Genomic DNA, 22,560 nt, shown 5'->3' on the forward strand with positions numbered 1-22,560 from the left:
CTCTCCTTTTTCTCCCTCTGTCCCTCTGAATATACCCCTTGCCCATCCTCTGGGTCACCTCCCCCCACCCGTCTTTCTTCCCAGACCTCCTGTCCCATGATCCTCTCGTATCCCTTTTGCCTATCACCTGTCCAGCTCTTGGCTCCATCCCTCCCCCTCCTGTCTTCTCCTATCATTTTGGATCTCCCCCTCCCCCTCTCAAATCCCTTACTCACTCTTCCTTCAGTTAGTCCTGACGAAGGGTCTCGGCCTGAAATGTCGACTGCACCTCTTCCTAGAGATGCTGCCTGGCCTGCTGCGTTCACCAGCAACTTTTATGTGTGTTGCTTGAGATTGAATACTTACTGTTATTAGTTACATAAACTAAGTAACCTAGACAAATTAGCTTAGCTAAAAATGATACTACGTATCCATTATACTAATGCATGCCAAGAGAGAATAGGATAAACAGAGTTTAATATATGCAACCCTAGGTTTTCCGATTCCTCGGTGATATTTAGTAATTTTGGATTAGCCTTACATAAAACTTTGTGGGATTTGCACATAATTAACAACATCCAAGTAAAGAACTCAAATAGTAAATTGTATAATTTGCTTGCTAATGAATAATAACAACATCTTGTTTGTGAAGATAAATCTTGAATCAGACGAGATGGGCTTAATTATCTATATCAATTTTCAGCTGGAGTTTGTACAAATTTGAATGCCCAATAGCTGTAAAATCTTAAAATAATCAGTTCATTGGCTAATGTTGCTGAAAATGTTACTTGATCTATGCAGAATATTGAAACAAATAAGAACTTGTTCTAATGTAAGTACACACACCTTTAATGTCACTGTTGTGAAGATTGTCAGGTTCCTAGCATCAAAAGTACAACATCTGCTTCTTAAAATTATACTGGAATCTTATACTGGGGAAAAATTATTCCTCATCTCTTATATTACATGGAGTGGCTGCGCGTTGTCCACTTCCCAAATTTAGTTCCAGCAAAATCAACAGAAAAATATTTTGGAAACAGATTACAAGGCAGAGCTGCCACAATATTGCACACAACGCACAAGTGACCAAGGATGATTTTTTCATTAGTTATAACAGTAATTGCAAGCCTTACTTTTATACATTTCAGATTTTGGATCAACATATTCTACCTGATAAGATTCTCTTCAATTTATTTTATTTTATTTATTTATTTATTTAGAGATACAGCACAGTATGTGGGAGGAAACTGCAGCACCTGGAGGAAACTCCAGGCGATTATGTAGAGGACATCAAATGTCAAAGAATTTAGGTGAGATTGCAACCCAAGATGCTGGAGATCTAGAGCAATTTACGCAATGTGATAGAGAAGCTCAGCAAGTCAGGCAGCATCTATGGATGGGAATAAACAGTTGACATTTTGGGCTGAGATCCTTCATCAGGACTGAAGATCAGGTGAGAAGAGCAGAGTTGTTTTATTTTAAAAAGACCTTATCAATACGTCCAAATTACCAGTAAGGACAACCTTCCTTAAAGAAATTACACGTTAATTTTAACATAAATAATGCAATAACAAGGTTTACTGCAATATATTGTATAATCATTCTACATCATAATGAATTTAGAAATGCAAGACACAGAAGGCCACATGGCCCAATGTATTCAGGCAATGTACTGTTGAAAATATCCCCACTTGTCTGGTATGGCAATTTGAATGTGCGAACGTAGGAAGCTACAGAGAACAGTGGACTCAGCCCAATATATCCTGGTACATCCCTTCCTACTATTGAAAGGGGTGCTGCATCAAGAAGGCTGCATCTACCATCAAAAATAGCCATTATCTGCGCCATTCTATCTTCTCACAGCTCCCTTTGGCAGAAATTACGGAAGCCTCAAGTTTCACCAGTACATTCAAGAACAGCTATTTCCCTTCAACCATTCAATTTCTGAATCAAGCTGCACAACGCTAATCGCTAGCTAAAAGCAACACAGTGACTGCTTTGCACTAAGATGGACGTTTTGTTCTAATTGTGCTTCTTTTGTATAATTAAGCTTAACTTATGCTTCCCTTGTTAATGTTGTGTCTCTAATGCTATGTGCCTGTGATGCTGTTGCAAATTCATTTTATCATTGCATCTCTATAAATGTGTGCTTGTGCATATAAGTTCAACTTGACTTGAGCTAATTCAACTTTCCAACATTTCTTTTTTTTTCTTTTTCAATCTTTTTATTAAATTTCAGATTAATATACCTAACAATACTAATGATACAAAGAGATCGCTGTAACACTGATAATGGTTAACATATACAAACATAATTTGAGTAAAATATATAATTCAAGCCTCCCAATCTCGGAGTAATTGAACATGAAAAAAGAATTTTATAAAGAACCCCCTAAACTAAAAAAAAAAATCAAAAACTGGGATTACCTATTCCTTCGGATAAGAACATTATTTGTCATTAACTCCGCTCCTCCATAGATAAACAAAAGATTATTAAAAAATAAAAAGGTTCTGAAAGGGACAGCTTACATCATATGAAAATGTTGAATAAATAGTCTCCAGGTTTCTTCAATTTTAACTGAAGAATCAACCATACCACACCTAATTTTTTCCAGGTTTGAACATCATATAGTTTGAGAAAACCATGGAAAAGTAGTAGTGGGATCAGAATCTTTCCATTTAAGTAAGATGGATCTTTTAGCTATTAGTGTAACAAATGCAATCAAACAGCAAGCTGAAAAGGATAAATGACAAGCATCTGTCACTGTTAATCCAAAAATTGTAATAATAGGGTGAGGTTTTAAATTGATACACAAAACTGTTGAAATAATATCAAAAATATCTTTCCAATATTTATCTAAAAGAGGGCAAGACCAAAACATATGTGTCAGAGAGGCCATCTCAGAGTTACATCTGTCACACACAGGATTTATATGTCGGTAAAAGAGAGCTAATTTATCCTTAGACATATGAGCCCTATGGACTATTTTAAATTGTATCAGTGTATGTCTAGCACACATTGAGGAAGTATTAACTAGTTGAAGAATTTTCTCCCATTTCTCTACGGGTAAAGATACCTGAAGTTCTCTTTCCCATTCACTTTTTACTTTATCAGATGTACCTAGATGTATTTTCATAATTAAATCATACAAAACTGCTATTAAGCGCTTCTGATAGGGATTTAAACCTAAAATTTTTTCTGTAATATTAGTTGGATGGAATATTGGAAAATTAGGTAAAATACCATTCAAAAAACTTCTAATCTGCAGATATCTGAAAAAATGTGAACTAGGCAACTTATATTTATTAGATAATTGTTCAAATGACATGAAACAATTATCCATAGATAAATCACGAAAGCATGCTTTTCCCCTCGTTTTCCATAAGGAAAAAGCTTAATCAATTCTAGAAGGTTGAAAGAAAAAATTAGATATAATAGGACTAGATAAAATAAATTTGCTCAATCCAAAAAATTTGCAAAATTGAAACCATATTCGTATTGTATGCTTATTTATTGGATTAATTATTTGTTTATTCAGTTTGGTTAATGCAAAGGGGAGCAAAGCTCCTAAAATAGAAGCTAATAAGAATCCCTGCACAGACTCACCCTCCAGGTTCACCCATCATGGACAATGAATTTCGTCCCAATCTTGCGTCCAAAACATTAAATATCAGATATTAATTGCCCAATAATAAAATCTAAAACTCGGCAATGCTAAACCACCATCCATTTTTGATTTCTGTAGATATTTCTTACTCAATCTAGGATTTTTATTCTGCCATATATATGAAGAAATTTTAAAATCAACAATATCAAAGAAGGATTTAGAGATAAAAATTGGTACCATTTGAAATAAATACAGAAACTTAGGTAAAACAGTCATTTTAATAACATTAATTCGACCAATCAATGATAAGGACTGTGGGGACCATTTAGTTAATAATTGTTTAACATGGTCAATTAAGGGTAGAAAGTTAACTTTAAATAGATCTTTATTTTTTTTAGTAATTTTGACACCCAAATAAGTGAAATAATCAGTAATTAATTCAAATGGTAATGTCTATAAATTGGAACTTGTATATTTAATGGAAAAAGCTCACTCATTATTAAGATTTAGTTTATAAACAGAAAAACTACCAAACTGAGCTAGTAGTGATAAAACTGCCAGGATGGATTTCCCTGGGTTATAGATAAATAGTAACAAGTCATCTGCATACAAATGATACCTTATGCGTCTCCTTCCCATGAGTAATTCCAAATATATTGGGTGAATCACGAAAGGCAATTGCCAAGGGTTCCAAAGCTATATCAAATAACAAAGGACTTAACAGGCAACCCTGTTTAGCACCTCTGAAAAGCCTAAAAAAAAGAGGGATCTCTGATTATTGGTAACTACAGAAGCCAAAGGTGAATGATCTATCAATTCAATCCAAGAAATAAATTTTGGGCTAAAGTTGAATCTCTCAAGCACACTAAATAAATATTTCCATTCAACTCTGTCAAATGCCTTCTCGGCGTCAAGCAAAATAACATATTCCGGAACTTTAGATGAAGGAGTATATACAATGTTCATTAATCTCCTAACATTGAAATACGAAAAGCGATTTTTAACAAATCCTGTCTGATCATCAGAAATAATTTGTGGTAGTATCTTTTCCAATCTATTTGCTGTTATTTTTAGAAAAAATTTTGGAATCTACATTCAACAAAGATATACAAACATTTGTAGGTCTATATGATGCACAATCAGTAAGGTCTTTATCTTTTTTAGGAATTAAAGAAATGGGCAGTTCATAAAAGGATTGTGGTAATTTACCTACAAGTAAGGCATCCTTAAAAATTTTACATAGCCATGGTGAAAGTGAATTTGAAAAAGATTTATAAAATTCTACTCTAAATTCATCCAAACCTGGTGCTTTTCTGGTATTCATCACAAAAATTGCTTTCTTAATATCATCTTCCGTAATGGATGCATCTAGTTCTAAGCATTTATTAAGTGGTAATTTCAGAATGTTCAATTTCCTTAAAAATTCATGCATTATGGTACACTCTTCAGGAAATTCCGATTGATATAGAGAGGAGTAAAATTCTTGAAAAGTTTTATTAATTTCGTCATGATGAACCGTCATGGTACCATCCCATTTAGAAACTTTACTAATCAAACGTTTAGCCGAAGCAGCTTTCAGTTGGTCTGTCAATAATTTACCCGTTTTATCACCATGTATATAAAATTGACTCTTAATCTTAAGTAATTGCTTTTCAGTCAGGGAAGTTAATAACAAATTATGTTGCATATGAAGTTCAACCCTCTTTTTATAGAGTTCTAGATTAGGAGCAACAGTTTTTTTATCAATTTCTTTAATATTATCAACCAATGCACGTATTTCATTATTAATTTGTTTTTTCAATCCAGCAAAATATGAAATAATTTGCCCACGAATATATACTTTAAAAGTATCCCACAATATTCCACTGGAAATTTCATCCGTAGAATTGGTTGAAAAGAAAAAATCAATCTGTTCTTTAACAAAATTGGCAAAGTTTGAATCCTGAAGCAAAGAGGAATTGAACCTCCATTGTCTAGCACTAGAAGTTATGTCAGTGAATTTAATTGATAGTTTCAGAGGTGCATGATCAGAAATAGTAATTGCATCATATTCACATGCAATAACAGACGAAGCTAATCAAGAATCAATAAAAAAAGAATCAATTCTCGAATAACTATGATATAAAAAAGCCTCCAAACATCTAAGATTCTGGAATCAACTAAAAAGGAGTTAATAAAAATAGTGGATTTGTTTGGAGATATTTGATTAGGGGCAGACCTATCCATCAAAGGGTTCAAGCAACAATTAAAGTCTCCACCCATTATCAATTTATATTCATTTAAATTAGGAAAAGGTGCAAATAAATGCTTAAAAAATTCAGGATAGTCAGTATTTGGTGCATAAATATTAACCAAAACAACTTTTTGATTATAAAGTAAGCCAGTATAACAAAAATCTACCATTCGGGTCTGTAATTGTTTCATAATTATCAAATGAAAGTGAGGAGTCTATAAAAATACAGACTCCTTTTACCTTAGATTGTGAATTAGAATGAAACTGTTAGTCCTTCAAAAATCTAAAAAAAAGCTGATTATCCACCCTCCTCACATGAGCAAAGATAATCTCAGCATTCAGGCTATGAAAGACTTTAAAAATCTTCTTCGATTTAATCGGATGATTCAAACTATTTACATTCCATGAAACAACATTAATAACATTATCCATTTTACTACAATAAGCCAAATGGTGTGCAAAGGGTTAACCTTACTGCACGGGAAACCCATGATTCAGGAGGAGGAAAAAGTTTAAAGAGGAACCGGAACCTACGACAATTCAGACATATTTGTAGTTTCAGAACATCCCAATTGGAAAATACTAAACTAAAAGAAATACCATCCCCCACCCACCAAGCCCAAAAAAAACTGGCCAATAGCCAGCCAGTACACTAACTAATCCCAAATACATTACCCCCAACTCTCATGAAGACATAACTCCAAGTGGAAAGGACGTAATAAACCACCCACAGACAACATTATGAGAGAAATACCAAGAAAAGGACAAAACAAATATTGAAAAAAAGAACCCAGTCATTGCAAGACATTTTGAAAGGCGAAATCTTGAGAAATGAAACAAAATACAATCTTATAATATTTTAAAAAACAATCAATCGCCAAGTCAAAATGTTAAATGAACAGTTAAAAATACTTACACAAAATAATAAAAGAGAAATCTTAACATAAAAGCATAATAAACATCTATACTCCAGAAAAAAATACAGGTATGATCCAACCAAGAATGAGAATTCCCAAACTTTAAAGGGAAATGTACACATTAGTTTTAAACTAATAGACAACTACATTCAAACATGAGAAAGCAGTTTATTTATTAAACAGTTGAAAATTAGTCAAGCTCTTCAAGAAATCGATGTGTCTCTGTCACTGATTTAAACCACTTACGTGATTTATCTGGCGAAACAACCCTTAAACGCACAGGATATAACAACACAGGGTATAATTTCTTTTGGTATAATTCTGACATCACCGACTTAAAAAGAGACCTCTTTTGTAACAACTCTGGACAAAAATCTTCCACCAAACAAAACTTGAGATCCCCATACTCAATCACCCCTTTCCAACGTGCAACTCGAATTAAACGTAGTGGAATCGTAGAACAACGGCTCTGGGTTTTAAATCTTCCAGAGGTTTACCTTAACGAGCGATGAGCACGATCTAGTATGGGGGGGGGGTTAGAAAACACTTCAGTACCGAACACCTCCATTAAAAATTGAGCAAAAAGCATAGTGGGATCACCACTTTCAATATCCTCATGAAGTCCTATACAGGTATCCCCCGCTTTTAAAACGTTCGCTTTACGAAAACTCGCTGTTATGAAAGACCTACATTAGTTACCTGTTTTCGCTAACAGAAGGTGTTTTCACTGTTACAAAAAATGGCAGTGCGCGCCCCGAGCAGCCAAGCTCCTGCCCCGGAACTGCATTCTAGCCAGCTTTGCTTGAACATGTGCCTGTAAGCAGCCGTTAGCAAGATGAGTTCTAAGGTATTGGAAAAGCCTAAAAGAGCTCGTAGGGGTGTTACGCTTAGCATAAAACTACACATAATTAAGCGTTTCAATCGTGGTAAACCAAGTAAGGACAAAGTGAGTTTGGCTAGTGGAAGTTGACAAAGATGATGTTGAATAGGTTTTGGCATCCTATGACCAAGAACTGATAGATGAAGAGCTGATGCAATTGGAAGAGGAAAGGATAACAATCGAAACCAAATGCAGTAGTGAATGGACCGAAAGTGAAGTCGTCCAGGAACTGAACGTGAAGTAACTGCATGAAATGATAAAAAAAATGCGCGAGGCTAAGCAGTCAAGCATACTGTCGTTTTTCAAGCCTTCCACATCAGCCATAGCAGACAACGAACCTCGACCTTCGACATCGAGGCAGGCAGTCATAGAAGAAGATGACCTGCCTGCCCTGATGGAAACAGATGATGATGAGATGACACCCCAGTGTCCCACCACCCCAACCTCCGGACCGCGGACCGGTACATTGCCGCGGAGAATGCAGCGGTAGCCGGGACACACCCATCGCATCTTTAAGAAAAAAGCCGAAATAAACAAGCTAATTAATTAGGTGCCGCCTGGCACGTAATTCATTAGCTTGTTTATTTCGGCTTTTTTCTTAAAGATGTGCTGGGTGCGTCCTGGCTACCGCTGTACCGCTGCATGCTTTGCAGATCGGTATCGGTCGCTGCCCGGAGGGTGGGGGCCACTGCACCACCTCAACCTCCGACCACTCAGCCTAACACACTGTCATCAGTGTGCTGGGCACTGTCTTCCCAATTCCGGTAAGTGATACCACACTGTACATAAACACTATTTCTACTTTATATAGGCTGTGTATTTTTATGTGTTATTTGATACGATTTGGCAGCTTCATAGCTTAAAGGTTACTGTAGAGAGTGTTTCTGCCGAGAGCGCTTTCGTGAGATTTTCGTTGCGGAGAACAGTGAGGCAATGATTGTAGAAAAGTAATTCTACTTTATATAGGCTGTGTATTTATCATATCAATCCTGCTTTTACTATATGTTACTGTTATTTTAGGTTTTATGTGTTATTTGGTATGATTTGGTAGGTTATTTTTTGGGTCTGCGAATGCTCACAAATTTTTCCCATATAAATAAATGGTAATTGCTTCTTCACTTTACGACATTCCGGCTTACGAACCGTTTCATAGGAACGCTCTACCTTCGGATGGCGGGGGAAACCTGTAATCCGTAGATTCTGTCTGCGACTGCGATTTTCCAGGTCAATGATCTTGGCTTTATATCATTCCAGCGTTTGAGTGGTCGAGATTACTTTCTTCTCCAATGAGCTCAATCTGCGGTCTCTTTGTCTGCCATTTTCATCAAGATCCAAAATTAGTTGTTGCTTTTCATTCTCATGTTTAATTTTTCCAAGTTGGTCTTCAATATTATTTAACTTTATCTCGAGATTAGAAAATCTTTCATCAAATTTATCAAGTTTGTCATCTAAAAGCTTGGATACAACTTCCAAAGTCAGTTGTGCCTGTTCAGGCTGTTTAGACTGTTTCGAGGCACCTCCTTCTCCTCCATTTCCACTGTTGGCTTCCTCACTCTGGGTTAGTGCCTTTTTCCCCTCTGGTTGTCATTTCCAAAAATTAAAAGTCAAAATTCCAGCATACAAAAATATTGTAAACACTTCAATGTGAATAATAAACAGGTGGTAAATAAATGAAAAAAAGAATGGAGCAAAGTCAAGTGCGACTTACTCCATCTAGTGCTTCAAGAGAGTCCTGACATTTCTTCATCAAAATACTCTTAAATAATAAATAGTAATTAGTAATTCTTATTTAGCATGAAAATAACCCAACTCTTCTCAACTTGTCCTCTATTCCTATCAGTTATCTGAAATTTATGCCCCTTCGAAAACTGACCACTTTGCTAAGGAAAATATACTTTCCAATCCACTCTACCCAAGAAGGTAAGGCAATTTAGAGTGGTACAGGAAAATAAATAAAAGAAAATTACAAGCAAAGAAACAAAAACTGACGGGAAAAAAAATAAGCAAAGTACACTTTACAGCATCTTCAATAGTTAAAGTTCTGAAAGAAGAGTTAATACTCAGTGCTAAAGATAAGTGCCTTAAAACTTCCTATGATAGTTTTAATTCTCACCCATTATGAAAGTACAGGGACATTTAATTGCTCAGTGCTTTTCATAAGAAGGCAAAAGCAGCATGTAGTTACAAACGAAATGTCTCATTTGTACCACTAATTGGGATTCTACAACTGGCCTTAAGAAATAATGGAAAGGATCAAATGAAAACAAATGGAGATTTGTTTAAAAAAAGCTTCAAGTACATCATTTGCACTCATATTGTTTAAAAAATCACTTTTGAGTGGTAGAGGCAATCTGCAAAAAATTATGCAGCATTCACTCCAGCGTGGCACCATTCATTAGACAGTACACACAAAATGCTGGCATAACTCAGGAGGTCAGACAGCATCTACGAAAATGAATAAACAGTTGATATTTTGGGCTAAAACCATCAGGACTGGAAAGGAAGGGGAAGAAGCCAGAATAAGAATGTGGCAAGGGGAGGAAGACGAGCTAGAAGCTGACAGGTGAAGCCAGGTGGGTGGGGAAGAGACACGAAGTGAGAAGTTGGGAAGTGAGAAGTGGAAAAGGCATTGTGCTAGAGAAGAAGAAGCCTGTCAACAAAGGAGAGTGTGTAATGGGAGAAAGGGAAGGAGGAGGGGCACCAGGGGAAGGTGACAAGCAGGTGAGAAGAAAAGGTGTGCTGTGTTTTATTTGGTCTATAATTTTACTTGTGCATGTTTGGTTGCCTTCCTCAGAATTCTAATTTTATTGTTTGGATCTAGGGTGGCGACAAAATCTGTGGAAGGAATGAACCTGGTGGGCCAGGCGTTAAATTCTTGGGAGACTGTTATGTTTTGTAACTTCAAAACATTAAACTAATTCAAAGGAAGACACATTAGTCTGAAATGCAGGTCTAACTTCATGTTTACTTTAAGCAAGGTGCGCATGCATCACGTGGTAGCATGATAACATCTGTAATTCACATATTTTTACATATAACCTGTAATGAGTTATTTAAACGAACAAGAATGTTTAATCAACCAATATATATGCAAGATTACTCAAATATTATTTAAATATTAAATACATAACATTCCTCCCTGCTTAGCTATAAACTCCAACTCAATGTAGAATGCATCTCAACTATATACACAATGTACTAAATACAACTACTATATATAAACATCCACAGTATAATCAATTTTCAATTGTCCCATTCAGGCTTAAAGATTTAATTGCTGTGGAGGATTTCTTACTCTTGCGGGATAACATCTTTCCTGATAAGGGGAATCACTCTGCTGAGCAGGAGAGACTTGTGGCTATGAAACAATCTCATATTCTGGGGCCTCCTGCATGGTGGCTGTAGGAGTTGACTCAGACTGCAGGAAGTGACTCTGACAGCTCTGGACACCCTTCATCTCCTTTGCTCCCCCCGAATCTACTTCAAGCCCTTTCTTTTTCTTTCTCATGTTCCTTCTCTCCTTCACACCATTCTCTTTTTCATTCACATTCTTTCTCTCCATCTCTCCCCTCCTCTCTCTTCTTCTAGTTTGTGCACCTTGATGTTGGGTAGGTCAATTTAATTCATTGGCGTATTCTCTTATTAATCCTTCTATTGCTCCCTTTATGAACTGATCTCTTCTCTTGGTTTCCGCATTCACAACATCATCTGGCAAATCCTCTACTTTCGCATCTCCATTGACTTCATTCTTTTTGGCATTCTATTCATCCCACTGAGCTTTGGTCTTTGCATCTACTTTTACTTGCAGCTTTTTTTCTCCCATTTGAAGTTCATGTAATAAACAATGCACACAGAGTAAATTCTGATTCTTTACAGTCACAAAAACTGAATGCTTGCAACTTTTCTGAAGCTCCTTGAATTCTCTTCCAGCTCAGAACCAAGCCATATTTTGTATGTAACTGCCTGATTAATATATCAGTTGCTTTCTCAGACACGTTGCTATAAAAACTGTTGTACTTGGACCACTGCTTTCATCACTTTCACAATTCTTCTAAGCAGCATGGCCTTTCTTTGGTCCAATATGCTTTTCAACCAGAGGCATTGAGGTTGACACCAACACGTGTTTGTCCTCTGTTGGACAAGGGTTCATGGTATTTGGCATGGAGACAGTTGTGGCATCATTCAGTGCCTTTCTTAATTCACTTTCAGTTGGCTTCATTGCAGGGATGTGGCATGGAAATTGTGGATGGATCTCCAATCAAGTTGCAGTTGCTCAGTCAATCACAGCCCCACAATGCTGATCTTCCTGTTTTTACCCCATGCAAATTCAACATGGTTTGTTGGTTGTTGTACTTTACAGATACAAATGTCATTCCCACAGGAGGTATCTTTTCTCCAGTACAAGATCTTAGTTGCATTTCTGCAGACTTCAGTTTGGTGTCTTTGAAATGCCATTCAAATTCATTTTGTGGGATAACTGAAACAGCCTGTCTATCGTTAATTTTCACACTAGAAATCGCAAGGCTACACAGTCCTGCCTCACTCTCATCGTTATCAGATTTTTCATCAACAGCATTCAGATTAGTGCTCTTTTTGAAACCGCAATTTGACTTTTTATCTTTCTCTCTTCCCTAAGCAGTCCATTTATTTTAGTCTGCTCAATATATTCTATGTATGTGTCTTACCTTGTTGCATTTTCTACATGTTTTGTCTTTAAACCTGCATTTGTTTGGTGAATGTGAGCCCCTGTGAGAATGGTAACACACTATGTTTGGCCAAGCTGGTTTCTGCTTAGATGTTGCAATTTTATTCATCTCACTTTCATTACTACTGCAACTCAATTGCACCTCTCTCTACGATTCCCATTGAAACAGCAATTTCAATTGTTTTTTTTAATGCAAGTTGTCCTTCAGTTAGGAGCCATTTTTGAATGCTCTCTTTAAAATTCCACAAACTAAATGATCTATCAGTGCATCATTCAGCCTATTATTGAACTGACAATGCTCAAACAATCTCTTCAATTCAGCCATGTACGCTGAAATAGACTCCCCATCTTTTTGATTCTACTTATGGGGCCTAAAGTGTTCTGCAATTAACAATGGCTTCAGTTCTAAATGTTCCTGCATTATTTTACCAATATTAGAAAAGGGCATTTCTGATGGTTTGGTTGGAGCAGTCAAACTATGAAGCAAACTGTATGCTTTTAAACCCAATGCACCCAATATATTTGGCAAACACATCAAAGTTGCTGGTGAACGCAGCAGGCCAGGCAGCATCTCTAGGAAGAGGTACAGTCGACGTTTCGGGCCGAGACCCTTCATCAGGGGACTAACTGTTAGTCCTGATTAGCAGTTCACCAGCAACTTTGATGTGTGTTGCTTGAATTTCCAGCATCTGCAGAATTCCTCGTGTTTACAATATATTTGGCACTTGCTTTTCATTGGCTATTTCATTTGCTTCAAAATACTGTTCAATTTGCTCAGTATATAAAATCAAATTATCCATTGTGTAATCAAACATGTCAATCTTTCCAATGTAGCCACCAATTTCTGCCCTTTTTTTACTGATTATTATCACCCGGAACTCACTCTTTATGAACCCATGAAACCTTCTTTTCTCTTTATGAACTCGTGAATTCTTCTGTTTTCTGTCTTTTTTTTTAAAAAGCTCGATCATGTCTTCCCTTCTGAAGAACACATCTGTGCTCCTTTTTTTAAAACTCAATCATCTCTCTGTATATGCAGTACCGCATTTTTTAAAAATTCAACTGTTCCTCACTGCGTTTTTTTTACTTAAAAGTCTTGCTGCATTTGAATGGGTCGGTAGCCATCTCAGGTTCATTATAAAAATTACTTGTCGCCAGTGTTATGTTTTGTAACTTTAAATCATTAAACTGATTTAAACAAGACATAGGAGTCCAAAATGCGGGTCTAACTTCATGTTTACTTTAAGCAATGCATGCACATATCATGTGATGGCGTGATGATGTATTTAGTGTACATACTTTAACATATAAACCATAATGAAATATTTAAATGAACCAGAATGCTTAATCAACCAATATATGTACAATTACTCAAATATTACTTGTATATTAAATACACAGAGACTATTTCCATTATTTTAAATAAACAGTATCTTTAAAAAGCATCATGCATTGAGTTATAAACAAATTTTATTTGCTGAAATAAATATAAAATTATTCTGCAATAAATTATTGTTGATTAATCATTTCATGCATTATTTTAGATAAGACTTACCAATTGCTATTGTTTTAATGTCAACTAGATATGCCAATTTCTTATTGTCTTCTACCCCTCTTTGTTTGCGTTCATTCAAGCGAACACTGTAAAATAAAGGAGATAAATACAGCTCCATCTCAAAACCAAAATCACAAATATGTCTCTTCTCTTGTCAATTCCATTAATACTCACAAACTCACAATACAAATTATCAACAGTTAGTGGCATCCAAAGAGCCATTCACCCAAACTCCTAATAGTTCAAAAATATATCATAGTCTTCAAGTCATTACTGCTTTCCAAAGATGGCAAAATCTATCTATCAGCATGGAGTAAGACGGTCAATAAAAAAAAGGCAAGGTCCCTACTCAATCATAATTAGCTTACATTGTGAGGATCTTCCTTTGATTGATTGCAAAAGATTTGGAGAATATAAAATCCTCTCAAAATATTACTTGACCTAAATATTCATAATCATAGTTTCATTGGTAGCAATCCATAATGCTATAGTTGGACAGTTGGTGCATAATGCTGGTAGTGCTACTTCCTCACAATTTCCTTCTGAACTCTCGTGCCATCTCAGTGGAGTCTCTATATTTAACTTGTGACTATGTGGGTTCCTTCTGGTTACTTCAACTTTCTCTCATACTCCAAGCATACACTGGTCATTGGGTTAATTGGTTACTGCAAATTACCCTTAATGTTGTGGGTAATATGTGATGGAAAGCAAGTCACGGAAGAAAGTTGTTGGGTTTGCTCTGAGAGGTAGCATAGATTCACTTGGCTGAATGGCCTTCTGCATCATAAGGAAATATGAACTATGAAAGGCTTAGTAAGGTAGTTTAAAGAAAAAAATCACAAAAACAGATTGAAAAATTTATGTAACTCATACCTAATTAAGTGAGGATTCATGAACTCAGTTCTAACAGACCCCAAAGTGTCATTGTTACCATATTCAACAAGTGTCAATTCACCAACATTGAAGATCATGCAGACCTAAAAACAAAAAAAATTAACTATTCATTAGAAAGCCCATCAACACATCTTCCAACATTACATGAAAATATAGATATAGAGAGACTAATCCTCTGCTGCAAATTTCAGAAGTGTTTATGGCCTCCCACTGTGACTAGAAACTAGAAATGAGACAAGATGATCAGATTGCCAAGGATATTAAGTGGTCTGAAATGGTCTTCAATGACTTAGGTTGAGACCTATGGAAAATAGACAAGTCAGTAGCATGGGGCAGTTGATCAGCCAGAGAGTGAGTGGAATGGTTGACTGGCTGAGAAGCTATCAGAGTCTTGGTGGATCAACATAGGCTAGCAGTGACATCAGTGGACTGAGAGTGGTGTTCCAACAAAAGTTAGAAATTACCTTACAGCTGTTCCAATAATGGTCACTACCACAACAAATCAGTCTACATTTCCTCACAACACTCCAAGAGGATCGTTCCACAAAGACAAGCAGCATCCCTTACATGACTGGTGCAGCAATGTGGCAGAACACTGGCCTAGAAGAACGCAGCGTGCCATAAAAAGGGAAGTAATAGGAACATAACAACAGGGGCAGACGTAGTCTCGAGCCCACTCTGTCATTCAGCATGATCATAACTGAGGCCTCTAACTTATGTCTCAAGACCACTTTCCCTCTCTTACCATACCCATTTACTCGCATAATTTAAATGTTTGTCAGTCTGTCCCTTGAATACATTCAAGATCTTTATCCCCAAAGTTCTTGAGGCTACAGAAGTCCAAGATTCACAACACACTGAGAAGAAACTAAAGTTTAAAAGTTCAAAGTACATTTATTATCAAAGCGTGTATACTATATAAAACCTTGAGATTTGTCTCCATAAAAGCAGCCACAAAACAAAGAAACCCAATAGAACTATTAAAAAAGAACTTCAAACACCCAATCTACTAAAACAAACAAATTCTGCAAAGATTAGAAAGAAAGCAAACAACATTCAGAACTAAAGTTCACAAAACACTAGTGAAATTTAAGAGACTACTAGACAGGTATATGGAGGAATTTAAGGTGGGGGGGTTATATGGGAGGCAGGGTTTAAGGGTCAGCACAACATTGTGGGCCATTCTGTGTTCTAGAAGTGAGTTCACAGCCACAAAGCCGGTACATCACTGCAGCTGGTCTAGGAGCCTGTTAGTTGCAGGCCATAGCCCCAGTTCAGCACAGAGACAAGTAAACCTTGAGGAGCCGTGAGCTGAACGCTGGCCTGTACCTTGCCTCCAGCACCAACACCCTGACCTTTATCAATCAGGCCTGGTACTTAAACCAGCCAAACAGCAGATTGTGCCTCACTCTTGGACCTGGGCCCTGCCACTTCAATACGCTCTCAGGCCCAGGACCCACCACCTCAATTTAGCCCATATCCAACCTTTCCAATTTGGCACAATGCTTAAATTGGTCAAATCTCCACTTGTTCCTCGCTCTCAGGCCTGGGCCCCACCAATTTGATTAGTCCCATACCCAACTGTCCCAATCTGGCCCAGCACTTAAATCAGTCAAACATTAGCTCATTCCTTGCTTTTAGACTCTGGCCCCACCGCCTCAACTCTGCCTCACCTTGGACCTGCAACTTTGAATCGGCCCCTGGCCTGGTCTGCTCTAGCAATGGGAAAACGTTGCCTCATTCCTTGAGGCCCGGGCCTCACTGCCTCAATTTGGCCTGTACACACCACGTTGCAACCCTCCCACATCTTTCCAATACTTCTATTCCCACCTGAACCACATTCTTAAACTATGCCTTATAGTTCAATATATCCTCGTTAGGAGAAACCTCCATTCAACTTGCACCCTATTAGAGTCATAGAATCACAAAACTATACAATGGTCATTTGGCCCACTCAGTCCACACTGACCATCAATCATCCATTTACACTAATCCTACATTGAACCTTCTTTTATTCTTTCCAGATTAACCTCAACAAGTTCACTTCTCACTTTTCCATACAGTCCAAAGAATATAGGTTCAACCTCTTCAACACTTCTTCATTCATCAACTTCTTCATCCCAGGAATCACTGTGTTCAATACAAGTTTATACATCTTTAAGTATGGAAACCAAAATTATAGACATACTGCAGGTGTGGTCTCAGGTACACCCTGTGAAGGGTTCAATAAAAAGAACTTTTATACTCCAAATGTCGATTAATAAAGTTTTCCTAAGAACATATTTTATCCGCACACCATTTTTAAAAATGTTTCACATAGTAGGGCGTCTGATCTAGTTTACTATTACAACAGTAACATATTTGTAAATGCCTCTAATTTAGGGACAATAGCAAATGAAATAACGATAAAGTTAATTAAAAGAAATTAATTTAATAAACATGTGCCAGAAGACCTAGCAAACTTGTATTTTCTTTACTCATATTCCATTATATGCCCAGCATTTATTGCCATCTTTAAATGCCCTTAAGAAGGTACTGATGAGCCACACATTGAAGAACTGTAGTACTCTTGGTGAAGTACTTTCACAATGCATAGACAAAGAATTTTAAACCCAGCACAATGAAGGGTCATGTACATCTGATCAACATCTTCCACCTCCTTGATGATGTGTAACTGAAGCAGCACATACAAGAGATTGCATTCCTGTTTACTTATTTAGATACTCGATATAGAGTTGACAGGTTTAGAAGATACTACCAAAGTGGCCAAACCGAGTAACCTCTGTGCATTTTGTAGATGATGGATGGTTGTGAAGGGATGGATGGATGTTTAGATGGATGGATGTAAAGGACAGATGGAGTTCTCCTCAGTTGGGTTACTTTGAATTGGACGGTGTTGAGTTTCTCAGGTGTTGTTGGTGCAGCACACATCCAGACAAATGAAGAGTCACTCTCTGACGTGCCTTGCAAATAGCAAAAAGGTGAGTTACATATCACAGCATGCCCAACATTTGATCTGCTCATGCAGAGTCCAACCAAGTTTCTAGTCAATAGTGACCTACAGGAGGTTAATGGACTTATTTGTGGTAATGGTATTAAATATCAAAGGCAGCATCTACATCTCTCTTGCTGTAGATGGTTATTATTCCCTGTAGGGCCTACCAGGGAGAAGACAATTCTGGATTTAGTGTTGTGTAATGAGCCAGATTTGATAAGGGAACTCGAGATAAAGGAGCCATTAGGAGGTAGTGACCATAATATGATAAGTTTTAATCTACAATTTGAGAGGGAGAAGGGAAGATCGGAAGTGTCAGTATTACAGTTGAACAAAGGGGACTATGGACACATGAGGGAGGAGCTGGCAAAAGTTGACTGGAAAGATACCCTAGCAGGGATGACAGTGGAACAACAATGGCAGGTATTTCTGGGAATAATACAGAAGGTGCAGGATCAGTTCATTCCAAAGAGGAAGAAAGGTTCTAAGGGGAGTAAGGGGCGACCGTGGATGACAAGGGAAGTCAAGGACAGTAAAAAAATAAAAGAGAGGAAGTATAACATAGCAAGGATGAGTGGGAAGCCAAAGGATTGGGAGACTTTTAAGGAACAACAGAAGATAACTAAAAAGGCAATACGGGGGGAAAAGATGAGGTATGAAGGTAAGCTAGCCAAAAATATAAAGGAGGATAGTAAAAGCTTCTTTAGGTATGTGAAGAGGAAAAAATTAGTTAAGACCAAAGTTGGGCCCTTGAAGACAGAAACGGGTGAAATTATTATGGTGAACAAGAAAATGGCAGACCAGCTGAACAGGTACTTTGGATCTGTCTTCACTAGGGAAGACATAAACAATCTCCCAGATGTAATAGTGGCCAGAGGACCTAGGGTAACAGAGGAACTGAAGGAAATTCGCATTAGGCACAAAATGGTGTTGGGTAAATTGATGGGACTGAAGATTGATGAATGCCCAGGGCCTGATGGTCTGCATCCCAGGGTATTTAAGGAGGTGGCTCTAGAAATCGTGGACGCATTGGTTTTCATTTTCCAATGTTCTATAGACTCAGGATCAGTTCCTGCGGATTGGAGGGTAGCTAATGTTATCCCACTTTTTAAGAAAGGAGGGAGAGAGAAAACAGGCAATTATAGATCAGTTAGTCTGACATCAGTGGTGGGGAAGATGCTGGAATCAATTATAAAAGATGTAATGGCATATTTGAATAGCAGTGGCAGGATAGGTCTGAATCAGCATGGATTTACGAAGGGGAAATCATGCTTGACTAATCTTCTGGAATTTTTTGAGAATGTAACTATGAAAATGGACATGGGAAAGCCAGTGGATGTAGTGTACATGGACTTTCAGAAAGCCTTTGATAAGGTCCCACATAGGAGGTTAGTGTGCAAAATTAGACCAAATGGTATTGGGGATAGGGTACTGACATGGATAGAAAATTGGTTGGCAGACAGGAAACAAAGAGTAGGGATTAATGGGTCCTTTTCAGAATGACAGGCAGTGACTAGTGGGGTACTGCAAGGCTCGGTGCTGGGACTGTAGTTATTTACAATATACATTAATGATTTAGATGAAGGGATTAAAAGTAACATTAGCAAATTTGCAGATGACACAAAGCTGGGTGGCAGTGTGAAATGTGAGGAGGATGTTATGAGAATGCAGGATGACTTGGGTAGGTTGGGTGAGTGGGCAGATGCATGGCAGATGCAGTTTAATGTGGATAAATGTGAGGCTATCCACTTTGGTGGCAAGAACAGGAAGGCAGATTACTATTTGAATGGTATCAAGTTAGGAAAAGGGAAAGTACAACGAGATATAGGTGTCCTTGTTCATCAGTCACTGAAAGTAAGCATGCAGGTACAGCAGGCAGTGAAGAAAGTTGATGGCATGCTGGCCTTCATAACAAGGGGAATTAAGTATAGGAGCAAAGAGGTCCTTCTGCAGTTGTACAGGGCCCTGGTGAGACCACACCTGGAGTATTGAGTGCAGTTTTGGTCTCCAAATTTGAGGAAGGACATTCTAGCTATTGAGGGAGTGCAGCGCAGGTTCACGAGGTTAATTCCCGGGATGGCAGGACAGTCATATGTTGAAAGATTGGAGCGACTGGGGTTGTATATAGTGGAATTTAGGAGGATGAGAGAGGATCTGATTGAAACATATAAGATTATTAAGGGATTGGACACGCTAGAGGCAGGAAACATGTTCCCAGTGTTGGGGGAATCCAGAACCAGAGGCCACAGTTTAAGAATAAGGGGTAGACAATTTAGAACGGAGTTGAGGAAAAACTTTTTCTCACAGAGGGTTGTGGTTCTGTGGAATGCTCTGCCTCAGAAGGAAATGGAGGCCATTTCTCTGGATTCTTTCAGAAAAGAGTTAGATAGAGCTCTTAAAGATAGCGGAGTGAAGGGATATGGAGAGAAGGCAGGAAAAGGGTAGTGACTGTAGATGATCAGCCATGATCATAGTGAACGGTGGTGCTGGCTCGAAGGGCTGAATGGCCTACTCCTGCACCTATTGTCCATTGTTATTGCCATTGCCAAATGTTACTTTCACTCATCAGCCCTTGCTACTGGCTGACATGGTCTTTATTTACAGGGGAGTTACGAAACAGATCATTAAACACATGGAGATAGTTGCACTTAAGACACTGTGTAAGAAACATCCTCAGTGAAATCTTAGGCCTGAGATGATTTCCAATGACTGTAACATTGCTCAAGTAGGGAAACTAGCATGACAAACTCATAAAAGAAATAATTCAACCAACCAGGTTCCCAGATTTCTACCAATTGCCATTTCATTTTATTTATTTATTTTTTTAATTTATTGAGATACAGTGCAGAACAGGCCCTTCCGGGCCAACAAGCTGCACCAGCTCACAACCCACCTATTTAACACCAGCCTAATCACAGGACAATATACAATGACCAATTAACCTACTAACCGAAACATCTTCAGACTGTGGGTGGAAACCAGAGCACCCAAAGGAAACCCATTCAGTCATGGGGAGAACATGCAAACTCCTTACAGATGGCACCAGAATTAAACACTGAACTTCCAACACCCTGAGCTGTAATAGTGTTGTATTAACCTCAACGCTACTGTGGTGCTATTTAATATAGGTGAGATAGATTTGCAGGTGGTATTTTGCCTGAATGTACAATACAGCGCTGGAGTAAATTGAAATTATATTCATGATAATAGTCCACTTCTTTACAATAGAAAATAGCATGCTATTTCAACATGTTATCGAGAATGACATGTACTTATTTATATAAAAGAACAAATGTAAATAAAAGAACATTGTATCATTTTAATACATGCATTTCTAAATGACAATAAACGAGGACTGAGTGTCCTCATAATCTAATCTAAATGTTTTGTGCCCAAACATAAATTCAACATAAAATTTTCAAAATCAAAACAAACTTACATTTTCATTGTCAAAGTAAAGCTTCTCATTTCCACCAGACCCTTGCCAAGCAACCTAAAACAAAGTAGAAAAGTTCAAAGTTCAGTGTAAAATTTATTATCAGAGTGCATACATGTCACCACATACAACTCTGAGATTCTTTTTCCTGCGGGCATACTCAGCAAATCTATAGACCAGTAACAGTAAACAGGATCAATGAACACAAACAGTGCAAATGCAAAAATAAATAAATAGCAATAAATAATGACTATGAAATAACGTGAAATGAAAGCGCATGAAATAACAAGATAGAAAGTCCTTAAAGTGAGACCATCGGTTGTGGGAACACCAGAAATAAAATGAGCGTAGTTATCCCCTTTTGTTCAACAGTCTGATGGGGTAGTAACTGTTCGTGAACCCGTTGGTGTGAGTCCTGAGTCACTTGTACCTTCTACTTGATTGCAGCAGGGAGAAAGGAGCATGTCCTGGGTGGTGAGTATCATTGACGGTGGATGCTGCTTTTCTATGGCAATGTTTCATCTGGATGTGCTCAATGGTTGGGAGGGCTTTACCCATGATGCACTGGCTGAATCCACTACCTTTTGTGGGATTTTCTGCTCAAAGGTCCATCCCATACCATGTTCCCATACCAGCCCATAATGCAGCCAGTCAATGCCTTTCCACCACACATCTACAGAAGTTTGCCAAGGTTTTTGATGGCATGCCAAATCTCTGCAGACTCCTGAAGAAGTAGAGGCACTGTTGTGCTTTCTTTGCAATTATACTTACATGATGGGTCCAGGACAGGTCCTCTGAGATAGTGACATCCAGGAATTTAAAGTTACTGACACTCTCCACCTCTGATACTCCAGTGAGTACTGGATCATGGACTTCTGGTTTCCCTCTCCTGAAGTCTACAATTAGTTCGTTGGTCTTATTGACATTGAGTGAGGGGGTGTTATTATAACACCATTCAGCCAAATTTTCAATCTCCCTGCTGTATGCAGATTCATCACCACCCGCAAGAGTGGTGGCGTCATCAAACATGCATATGATGTTGGAGCTGTACTTTGCCACACAGACGTAGATGTGAAGTGAGTAGAGCAGGGGGCTAAGCACACATCCCTGTGGTGTAGGAATGCTATGACCTGAAATTAGCTTATTACAAATTTTCTCAATGGGAACATGATTGTTTTGCATTTGTAGAAATGAGAGTTCACAAAATCTCAAAAAGAAATTGAATTCCTGTCTTAGAACTAGCACTTAATGTACATTATTTGTACATAAATAGATCACACAGTTGCTTATTAAAAATGTTAATGACATATTTGATAAATTGAACAGGAACTTCAAACCAAATAAGCATTTTACTGACA

General features: G+C 37.7%; 1 protein-coding gene across 2 annotated transcripts in view; it reads right to left on the reverse strand.

The window, feature by feature from the left end:
- Window positions 1-22,560, reverse strand: part of ift172 (intraflagellar transport 172) — a 210,536-nt gene that overhangs the window by 124,677 nt on the left and 63,299 nt on the right. For both annotated transcript variants that reach the window (XM_063035645.1, XM_063035641.1), the window contains exons 12-14: window positions 21,206-21,259; window positions 14,751-14,854; window positions 13,878-13,963 (exon numbers count right to left, since the gene is read on the reverse strand). In XM_063035645.1, coding sequence (XP_062891715.1) covers window positions 13,878-13,963; window positions 14,751-14,854; window positions 21,206-21,259 — 244 coding nt within the window. The remainder of the gene's footprint in view (window positions 1-13,877; window positions 13,964-14,750; window positions 14,855-21,205; window positions 21,260-22,560) is intronic.

The sequence above is a fragment of the Mobula hypostoma genome, chromosome 2 (genome assembly GCF_963921235.1).
Source record: "Mobula hypostoma chromosome 2, sMobHyp1.1, whole genome shotgun sequence".
Taxonomy (NCBI): Eukaryota; Metazoa; Chordata; class Chondrichthyes; order Myliobatiformes; family Myliobatidae; genus Mobula; species Mobula hypostoma.